This window comes from Rutidosis leptorrhynchoides, chromosome 3 (genome assembly GCF_046630445.1).
Source record: "Rutidosis leptorrhynchoides isolate AG116_Rl617_1_P2 chromosome 3, CSIRO_AGI_Rlap_v1, whole genome shotgun sequence".
Lineage (NCBI taxonomy): Eukaryota > Viridiplantae > Streptophyta > Magnoliopsida > Asterales > Asteraceae > Rutidosis > Rutidosis leptorrhynchoides.
Window position 1 is genome coordinate 233,818,562 of NC_092335.1, and position 10,935 is coordinate 233,829,496.

Consider the following 10,935-nt stretch of genomic DNA (forward strand, 5'->3'; position numbering starts at 1 on the left):
GGGTTCTCTCCATAGGAGAGTTCTTCAGGGATCCTTTCACTATATATATATATATATATATATATATATATATATATATATATATATATATATATATATATATATATATATATATAAATTAATGGTTGGTCCCCAACGTTTGTACCAAAAATCAAGGTGGGACTTAAACTTTAAATCGATCATGGTTGGTCCTAAGTTTTTAACATTGTACAAGATTGGTCCCGAAGTTAACAGCCCGTTAGTTTAGCACAGTTAAGTCCTTCACGTGCATGAGACTTGGTGGGTATTATTGTCATTTCGCTACAACACTCAACAACCATAATATATTTGTATGCATATAAAGCATCAATTTGTATGCATATAAAGCATCAATTGTTCACGTTAGATTTATGGAATTGCAATTTGCTTATTGAGAAAATTGCAATTCAGGTTCATAATATACACTTAAAAATGGTAGATGTCCTTAGAGAAAAATTTGCCCACCTTACCCTCACATTTTCCATTGGTGGCCAAATTAGTTTTGATGTGAGTATTCTTACCTTTGCTGAACATTTGATTATCATTTCTCTTTATTTGTTAATATTTGAACGATAATTATCACTTTATTTGAAAAAATGATTTAATAGGCTTTCCCGCAAGGCTGGGACAAGCTTGAAATACCTGGATGAATTTCAAGAGATTCACTTCTTTGGAGAAAATTAAAGACATACTAAGGTATCCCTTTTATGCTCTATTACATTTTTTTGGTTTTTTCTTTTTCATTCTTTTTAATAGGCTTCTAATATTTTTGTTGCCTAAAACTTGAATATAATCTTTATTAATTATTTTGGTCAGGGAGGAAATGATCATGATATCTATGAATCCACAAGGACTGTTGGTCACACCGGTGAGTAATAATCTTTATTTACAGCGCGCTCTTTTGAATATTTTTGTCTATAGTTATGATTGCAGAGGAGTAACAATCTTAATGATTGAATCAAAGGAATTACAACTAGCATGCATAAAAAAAATTGGTCAAATTCAACTCATGTTACAAATTACCCTTTTAAGCATTTGACTTGGCTGAGAGAGAGGAAGTGGCCCATTCATATATAAATGGGTCTCAATTGCCACCTAGTATCTTGAAGTGTATCTAACGCATGGTTGAAGGTGAAAATTTTACTACTTCCTGCTGGGTTAAATGTTGCATTCTTTATTGGAAGATCCGGTTTAAGTCTCTCTTTCTAGCCATAGTAACACTATAGTTTGTTGATTGGTTGCTCTTTGTTTAAAGTTACGAGTCCCGATGATACTATAGACCAGTGTACTACTTTGTTCCTCAACAAGAAAGTTTGAGGTCCAGGACTCGTCTTCTTTGAATGCCCGATTAAGGTAACATTCAACAAATACATTTTATTATTTTCGTTTCGTTTGATGTTGTAATCGTGTTTTCTGGTGTATATTGGTCTAATTGCAGGTTCTCGGGTTGGTTAGACCCATCCATGTGTGCACGTTCAGTGAACATCATTCTTGGACTGTTGAAATCAAATAATGAATTAGAAACAAAAGTACGAAGGTTGCGCTATATGTTAGTAATTAGTTGGGTAGTTTTTGTTCTCTATGTAATAGTCAATTAGAATTTGTGTGGATAGTTTGTAAGTCTTATGTTTGATTTATCAATGTAATGTTTGAATCGAGTATAATGTAATCGAATGAACGTCAATGAATGATTATTTTTTATCCAAATTTACACATTGTGTTGATTATTACAGCAGTTTGTCATTTTGAATGATTTTGTTTGGAGAGTTACGCCTTATGTTTTTCAAAAAAGACTTATGTTTTAAAAAAAAGCCTCATGTTTTTCAACGGTTACATTCTAGTGATCACATTAGGTGCAGTTTGACTGCATTCGGTCTTAGCATTTGGCTTCAGTTTTAAATGTTTAGACCATGTAATTAACGAAATTTAAAAATAAGTAAGCCTTAGTTTTAAGTGCAATAATACCCATTATTTGATCTGGGCCTCATTTATTTAACTGGATATAATTAACGAAATTTAATCCTGGGATCAAAAGTATACAAAGTTAAATACTTGGGACCAATAGTTTTGGTTCCATTTTGAATTTTGATATAAACGTTGAGGACCAATCATCATATTTTTTCTAAAAAAAAAAGAAAGAAAAAAAAAACTAATCTGATATAAAGCAACAAATATTCTTCTCTCTCTTAATTAGGGTTCCATTTTCATTTTTCTCCATCAAACCCCAAGTCTCGTCCCTGTCTTCCTCATTATCATTCAACAAAGTTACAATACACAGGCATGTACTTATCACCTGTCCGTACATATCTCCGGCGAACTCTCCGATCAGGTATTTTCCGGCTTCTATTCTCTTAATTACAACATAAACCCTTTTCTTGGTTTTCTTGTTGTTTTTGAATAAAGATTCAAAATTTTTGCTTTTTAGTGGATTGTAATTAGACCCATATCATTGATTGATAAAAAAGTATTTGTCTTTATGTGAATTATTATTGACCTCTGTCTGGGGATCAGAGCTAGATCTGTGAATTTGCAAGTTACTGTAGTGTACTTATATATATTTAGATGAAATATAACAGTTTTAGTAATATAATGATGAAAATATAATATAATGACAGTACTAAATTATTGGTTAACTAAGTTTGTACATGAAAACAAATGAAAATGACATTGAAAATTATGTACATAGCTGATTTTTTATACATTATAATTTGAATTTGAAAGTATCATGTTTTGTGTTGTATAGATATATTTTGTTCAGATAGAAATGAGTAGTTTAGCTTGTAATAATACTAATTATCAGGAAGAGTGTATGGGCATGTTAAGTTATATTTAAAGGTCATATGAGTAATGGGTTAGTATCAAATTTTGTTTTGATCTGTGTTGATATTACGTGTCGTTTTGTGATAGAGATCTATCGCGTGTTTAGGTTAGTAGTTTTGATATAGGTCTAAATTGAGCTTTGTTTTGTTTGAAAAATGAGGGTATCAATGATAACTTATGTTTTCATGTATCTGTTACAGCCAGTCTCAATCCTTAATAGAGTGGGGGACCCACTTAACAGCCCGTTACTAGTAAGTAGCTAATATGCAACTTGGTGGAGCAAAAGACGCCCAAAACCGTGACAGCAGTAACCAAAAGGTCCACCCGCAACCTATGGAAGAATCTGCAAACCAAAATCCCGAAGCTGTTGAAGCCCTAGTTTCAAAAATATTTACAAATATTTCATCTTTAAAATCCGCTTATATTCGACTTCAAGCCGCTCATACACCTTATGACCCCGACAAAATCCAAGCTGCCGATAAACTCGTAATTTCAGAGCTAAAAAATTTATCTGAACTTAAACATTTTTACCGAGAAAATAACCCGAGACCCACGTTGATTTCTCCTCAAGATTCTCGTTTGGCTGCCGAAATTCAAGAACAACAGAGTCTTTTGAAGACGTATGAAGTGATGGTAAAAAAATTTCAATCCGAAATTCATAATAAAGATTCTGAAATATCTCAATTACAGCAGCATATTCAAGAGGCAACTCAAAAAAGGGCTAAATTGGAAAAGAATCTAAAGTTAAGGGGTTTATCGTCAACATCTAAGGAGTCCGAGGGCTCGATTGACGGAAGCGAAACGGGGTCTACTGATTTGACTCCCGAGCTTTTCAAGTCAACAGTAGAAATTGCCTACAAAGCCATTCATGATTTTTCAAAGCCATTAATCAACATGATGAAAGCTGCTGGTTGGGACCTTGATGCAGCTGCTAATTCAATCGAACCTGATGTTGTTTATGCAAAACGGGCCCACAAGAAATACGCATTCGAATACCATATTTGCCAAAAGATGTTTAGTGGATTTCAACAAGAACACTTTGGTCTCAAATCAGAAATTGAAACAAGCGAAAACAAAGATTCCTTTTTTCAGCAGTATCTTGCTTTGCGAGAAATGGATCCGTTAGATTTTGTCGGGCAAAACCCGGATTCAGATTTTGGGAATTTTTGCCGAAGCAAGTTCATACTTGTGGTCCACCCGAAAATGGAAGCTTCTTTTTTCGGTAATCTGGACCATAGAAACTACATAATGGGAGGGGGTCATCCAAGAACACCTTTTTATCAGGTGTTTTTAAAATTAGCAAAAGCTATATGGCTTTTGCACCGATTGGCTCATTCGTTTGATCCCGTTATCAAGGTTTTTCAAGTGAGTAAAGGGACGGAATTTTCGGAAGTTTATATGGAAAGTGTCGTTAAGAATTTCGTTGTGGATGAAAACAGCGATAAGCCTAAAGTTGGTTTAATGGTTATGCCTGGTTTTGGGATCGGTGGAAGTGTGATTCAGTGTCGGGTTTACTTGACTGGGATCAAGGAAGTTGAATAATCGCATTTTCGGTTGTGTCAAAATTTGTTGTAAGATGAAATGTAAAATTTGTTTGTTGGTATGTTACTATGTTTATTTGATGTATTTGGTTGATATAATGTTTACTAGTACTTATTATGAATGAAAATGTTATGTGTTTCTATTATCTCAAAGCTCCCATTTTCAAGTTTAGTATTTGTAATGTAGTGTAATTCTTTTCGTCCGCCTTTTTTGCTCAAGGGGTTCTTGGCAGGTTTTCCTTCATCAAAAATTGTTTGGTTTCAAGTGTTAACTTGTAGGACAACTGTATAGCTACAAAATTAACGATATGTGCGAGTTCGAATCAACACTTCAATATGCTCCTGTTAAGTTTCACTTTCAAGCAGGGTCGGATATAGGCATCTGCAAGGTGTGCACTTGCACAGAGCTTGTTATTCGATTTATCCTTATACGTATGCAAAACTTTCGTATACAAAAGACCTACTTTTCTTATTGAATATGCACATAAATTTTACAGCCCATAAAATGACGGCCTTGTTTCAAGGTTTTAGTACAATGACTTTTATCATGACCTAGTAGTTGGCGTTTTAATACCTACTTCTTGGGGGTGTCCAGTAAAATGATCACTGAATAACTAGGTTATGTTGTGTATATGTGAGTAAAAAACTCGCCCTCCCGATTAGCCTCTGAACATAAAAGATCTTCTTTGTTTATCGTTTCCTTTTATGATTGTTTTTCTTGGTAGCCTTCACACTAGTATTCAATATTGTTTTTTAGTTTTACTAGGTTTCGTTGTATTAGTGAAAATATTCTCTCAACTAGTTAAATGTAATTCCAATTCGTGTTCTAGTGCTGCATCTTAAATAAAGTGTTACTAGTTCAAATGTTCAACCGTCAGGTTCTGGTCGCTCATTGGAAACTAGTTCACCTGCAAACCACGAAGACGCTTACATATCAATGATGTTTTTGCTAACTATTTCTTGCTGTGTACTGCAGATTGTAATATTAATGACCCATGTCTAAGACTATATCTATATAGCATATCCACATTTTTGTTTTCGTTGAGATTGATCCGATCGAATTGAATTCTAATCCGATTAATCCATCCAGTTTCTGGATTGATTACCAATTTCATTTTACTTTTAATAGGTAAATTTCATTCGCTATTTCATATCGTATAGATCATTCACTGTCAAATTATTGACCATATTTCTTGAAGTTTATAGTAAATTTCGCTTGAGCATCAATAGTCAGATTTCTGATGAGCACGTTCATCCATTTGTCAGTTAACGTTGTGCCAATATTTCAGAAATCATTACTATATTTTGATCGATCAAAGCGCAATGACGTAACACTATCATGGTTTAACTTGTTCCTTAGCCAATTTTTCATCTAATCAATTTGACTAATTAAAGATAAGACATATCCCGAAACAACTTATTATCCAACCGAAATGTCCTTCAGCTGGCAGGTCTACAAGAATAATATAGTTTTCAGGTAAAGGAGTTTTTATATTCATAAAGTGCGTGTCCAACAAAAAATCGTTGGTCTTAGTAAGGCCACTAAGCTACAAATTTTCAAGCAGCAGTCCAAGGCGCTTCATCATGAAACCCTCATACGGGACTCAAATGATGATAGTGAGCAAGTCAAATTGCGTCAATATATTAGATGAAGGACAGCCCCCCAAAAAAGTTAAGGCTCATTTAGTTCAAAAGAATCAATCGGTTAGGAACTTCCTAACTGTAATCATCGACACCAATCTTTGAAGTATTGCGGTTACACCAACAAAATAAAGTATAATTCTGTACATAAAGCACTAGCGTGCAGATCCATAGAATTAGCAACTTTTTACCCCTCCAACGTCCTCCCTAACGTGGCTCCATGCTTCTTGATTATCCCAACGGACTGGAGAAGAAGATCCTGCTCAGCTGAGTATAGCATGTCCTTTCTCTGCAATGAGAAATAGGGAACAGGGTTACTATCACTATGAAAGATAACTATCAATGAACTAAAGCAGGGATAAACCACATAAAAATATGTAAATGTTAGTTTAATAAATGAAATGCCCTAAAATTATAAGAAAAAATGTAACTTCTTGACCATAATCAATGCTATCAATCTTCCATAATATTGACATAACCAGAGAGGCAATTTGAGTTTCAAACCGGAAAAGAAAAAAACAAATATATGCAAATCTTATTATTTTCCCAATATTAAGCATTAACTTCGACATTTCTTGATAAATTGGGGGGAAAGAAAGAAAAATCAAAATGAGAGAAATTCAAGATCATAAAACTGAACAATTATTATTATATATATGATTGGAAGTTAGACTAATTAACCAACGTTGAGGTTCTTTAACTTCATTCCCAAGTTTAGATAGCATTATCTTGGGTTTACATTGTAGAGGTGACCATATTGTGTGGGTAACAGGTTTGGGTCAATGTTGGTACATAGGCCGAGTCAGGATGACCCGGGCCACCCTGCGTCCAACTAAAAAAAATTTCAGATACACTTTCAGAAAATATAGACCCATTTGACTAACCGGCATGTTTCCTTTAAGCATTTCTTTTGTATGATTTGACCAGATATATAAAGCATAATACGACACAAACTCATTCCTACATAAATAGATTAAAAAATTGCCACCTCTTGTAAAGTGTTATGTTGAATGTTGATAGTTGTGCAAGGAAAGCATACAAAAAAATGGCACATTTCTATTCCATTACTCACTTAAACCAAGCATGCCCTTATATCTGTTTGTAGTAGATACTAGATATCATGTGTTTCATAAAATAAACATAAATGATAACATATCAAGTTAACGTATATAATATAAACGATATTGGCAACATGGCAGCTATATTGTGAAATTTGTAAAGAAGTGTACATACCATCTGTTTTAAGTTGCATCCAAGACTGAGCTCTGCAAAAGATCTTTCCACTCGAGAAAGATAACAATACGGCTGCTCTTTATCCAGAAAAACATTAGCATTAGATTTCATCATGTTTTTAATTTCTTCTGATATTTGTGGGATCTTATCGAAGTCATCAATCCGCACTGGAACTTTGACTACCATTGCACGCCATCCAGCACGTGATTTATTTACAATTGCCTATAAATTAAACATTCAAAGATCACATTATGACAAGATTTGCAGGCTCAAAGGATTATAAACAAAATAAGTATGTTGTAAAGGAGATCTTTCAAGTACACAAAATCTGAATACTACTGAAGATAACAACGTTGCCATATGGTTCATAACACATATCTCTGTCAACAACATTGATATATATGATACAAACAATTAGAACTGAAGGAATAAATGCCCACCTGACTAGAAAACAACGAATTTGGCACTACGATAGGGAACTTTTCGGCACTAAGTAATGTGGTAGTTGTGAGTCCCATCTCTATAACTTGACCTTCCATAGATCCAGCCTGCGAGGAAAAAGTAGCGCAAATTAAGAAAAATCCCCAAATTATCCTAATTTTAAACTATTTGCTAGTTCAACTTAATACGTTATATTAAGTTATTTAAAATTTAAATAGTGAACATTGTAGATTTCTTGACGTTACACATACTATGGCCTAAATGCCTGAGATCTTTTCTTCTTCGCATACTATATATACAAGACTAATAAAGAAAGATAACAAAAAATCATATAATACTTGAAATATATGATAACAACTGAAGAACCCAAAAGTTATAATTCAAGACACAAGAAAAACAATTTATAAAATATGTATATCAGATGAGTTTCTAAAAGGTTCGGATTTGATGTTATATTTGCCACTCTCCAAAAGCCACTTCCAACGTGGAAAAGGCAATAATTAGTTTAAAGGATCTCTGATATTCCTATATTCACTCTCCACCATCTCCCTCCATATGTTACGCAGATTCTTATAGATTGCCCTTTAAATTACTCTTTAATTGTGTTCTTGCTAAAATGATGTTTATTTACAACAAAAATAATTTTTTAATGCAACTATCATTGTTAGAAGCATTTTTAAATTCCTTTTAAGTTATCAATGATCAGAGTAAGTGCTACCTTACCAACAAAAAAAAGTTCGTGGACAATTATTACGTACTTACGGGAAAACTAAAGAATGCATAGTTGCTTTTGTAAATCTACTCAATTGGGGACAAATGAAAACCAATACTTGCAACCCCAATATACAAATTACAAAAACGACTATATAAAATACATCAGTGAACAAGTGCAGTGTTTTTTTGTAGTCGGAGAAAAGAGCCATGCTTTAGCCTCATATATAACATAACAAAAGCTGGGAGTAAAACTTATATACATACTTTTATGGTATCTCCAATTGAAAAGGGTTGTGAAACTTGCACAGATAACCCACTCAAAACATTGCCAAGGATATCTCTCGCAGCAAAAGCAGTTGCAACTCCTAGATTGATGAAATAATAATCATTAGATTACATATTTCCTAAAATCTTTCAGCAAGATATATGAATCTGTACATTAAGAAAAAAAAAAATGCTTCTTCTAACCAATATAATGAACTATCTTTGCATACGTGAAATCTCATTTAAAACAACTGTTAAACTTTATAGATAATAATGATAACTGCTTTAAGCAATCTATAAGTTGAACAGCCTATGGTAAAAATTTAAAAAGATTACATGAAAAGTTACCTCCAATCCCTCCAACAGTTAAAAGAGATTGCACAGGTACTCCACAGGCTTCAGCTAGAGCCATACCACCAACAGCAAACAAACCAACAGAAGAAAATTTGTCCACAGTTAACAACTTATTACGGTCAACGCCCATAAGAGACTTTGTAACCAAAGCACGTGTGATTACATTTGTTTTCCATCTATGAAAAAACCACACAACTGAAAGTATCGTAGCAGCTCTCCAAGCAGGAGCAATGAACTGTAATGCAAACGTTGTTGGAGCTACCATCACCCCTCTACAGATAATAAACAAAAACTTAAAAATGGAATTTATTAAATATAAAATAACTAGTATAAAGTTAAAACTAATCTAATTACATCTAAGAAATAAAAAAGAAAAAAACTTACATTTGTGAAAATGCCATAAAGGTTATTAGATATTTAACAGGAACCTCTAAAGCACCCCAAAAGCTTTTCTCGTAAGGTACCGCCTGCCACAATGAACCTACTGGTATGAATGTACCAGGCCCTTCAGTCGAGTATTTATGCAATCGTCTAAAAATCCTTGGCAAAATAGCCCAGGCTGCAATAGTTCCCGTTATCGTTCCACCAACCGGAACGATAACATCCTGAAGATACGGATAAGTATCAAGTAACTTTTCTACATGAGGAGTCACTTCATTAAAAGCTTCTTTCGCCTTGTCCCCAGTTTCAGATGCAACATTCACACTTGAATTCCAAAATTCTGTCACCTTATGAAGCAAACCACTCCCATCAGATCCATGACTACCAGCAGGCGTTGAATACGATCGATGATTTAACAAATGTGTTGCTCCTAGAAGAGGGTAAGTAGTCTTCTTAAGGTGCAGGTTTGAAAGTCTAGATGGATTCATAGCCACATTGCTACTTCTACTACTTCGATCAGTCGAATAATCGCGCCCAATGATAGTTACACATGGTCTCGCAATAGCGTCAGCTTGGTACACATGTCCGTTTGGTTTCAGACAAGTGTTATACATCCTACGTGACGATTTAGTCATCAAAAACCTAATTCCAGTCATAGTTTATGCATCCAACTGAAACCCTAACTTATATGAACGATTCCTAAACCCTAAATCAATCAATAACAGAACAAAAAACAATTGATTATCAGATAAACATCAGAATGGTGAAACTTAAACGAAATCACAATTATAATATCAAATTACAGTTACATTTGTACGAAATAGAATACAAAATTAACTTATAAGTAAGCTAGTATAATGACTTTCTAAGCAAGTCAGATTAGTTTGCTGCAGAAAAGTCAGGTTTATAATTTGTTAATGAAACACGAAAGTATAGCATGGATAGAAGAAAAACAAGAAGAAGAATAAGATATAGTGACCTATATTTCGGTGGATTCACGGCTGCAAGATAAGCATACGACGGCGCAAATGGTGGTGCCGGTTGTAAACATTTATAGATATTCTGGAGTTTGTATATGCTATAATCGCAAAGGTTTAGTTTATTACTGATTTACTCGCAACACGGACTTGTTAATTAATCTTTAATCATTAATTTCATTAATAATCATAATTGTTAATTACGTGTATTTTATATTAAAAATATTATATTAATATTATTTAAAATTTAAAAATGAAATATTTATTATTTATTATTATTTTTAAATTAGAACAGAAATTATATTATATACGAGTAACATTCAATACATGATTTATCTTAAAAAATATTAACTTCACAAAATTTATTTAAATTTCAAAAAAATGACTATCATAGATGATTGTTATTCGTGACATTATGGCATGAAAATTGAGAGTTTTATAAAATTGTTTTGTGTTTGACTTCACTTTAATCGGTTTAGTATTCCATTTAATTTTTAACCTTATATTTTCAATAACCTTAAAGGTTGTACTTAAAATAATGATTTGCATTG

At 33.2% G+C, this 10,935-nt stretch overlaps 2 protein-coding genes across 2 annotated transcripts; one reads left to right on the top strand and one right to left on the bottom strand.

Annotated features, from left to right (window-relative positions):
* Window positions 1-2,166: 2,166 nt before the first annotated feature.
* On the top strand, window positions 2,167-4,525 carry LOC139897279 (protein GRAVITROPIC IN THE LIGHT 1-like). Its single transcript, XM_071879976.1, has 2 exons — window positions 2,167-2,347; window positions 3,039-4,525. The coding sequence occupies exon 2, from the start codon at window positions 3,103-3,105 to the stop codon at window positions 4,378-4,380; it is 1,278 nt and encodes a 425-aa protein (XP_071736077.1). The 5' UTR covers window positions 2,167-2,347; window positions 3,039-3,102; the 3' UTR covers window positions 4,381-4,525.
* Window positions 4,526-5,997: 1,472 nt separating this feature from the next.
* Window positions 5,998-10,508, bottom strand: LOC139897280 (mechanosensitive ion channel protein 1, mitochondrial). The gene is made up of 7 exons (XM_071879977.1): window positions 10,387-10,508; window positions 9,411-10,113; window positions 9,021-9,298; window positions 8,673-8,773; window positions 7,694-7,801; window positions 7,254-7,475; window positions 5,998-6,309 (listed from the first exon to the last, which is right to left on the bottom strand). The coding sequence occupies exons 2-7, from the start codon at window positions 10,061-10,063 to the stop codon at window positions 6,208-6,210; spliced, it is 1,464 nt and encodes a 487-aa protein (XP_071736078.1). The 5' UTR covers window positions 10,064-10,113; window positions 10,387-10,508; the 3' UTR covers window positions 5,998-6,207.
* Window positions 10,509-10,935: the final 427 nt, after the last annotated feature.

Excerpts from the sequence above, each read along its gene's own strand:
- LOC139897279 (XM_071879976.1), top strand. The coding sequence starts at position 3,103 with ATGCAACTTGGTGGAGCAAAAGACGCCCAAAACCGTGACAGCAGTAAC.
- LOC139897280 (XM_071879977.1), bottom strand. The coding sequence starts at position 10,063 with ATGACTGGAATTAGGTTTTTGATGACTAAATCGTCACGTAGGATGTAT. Across the intron at positions 9,299-9,410 it reads TTTATGGCATTTTCACAAAT|AGGGGTGATGGTAGCTCCAA; the intron begins GTAAGTTTTTTT and ends TATTATCTGTAG. Across the intron at positions 7,802-8,672 it reads CAATTGGAGATACCATAAAA|GCTGGATCTATGGAAGGTCA; the intron begins GTATGTATATAA and ends TTTTCCTCGCAG.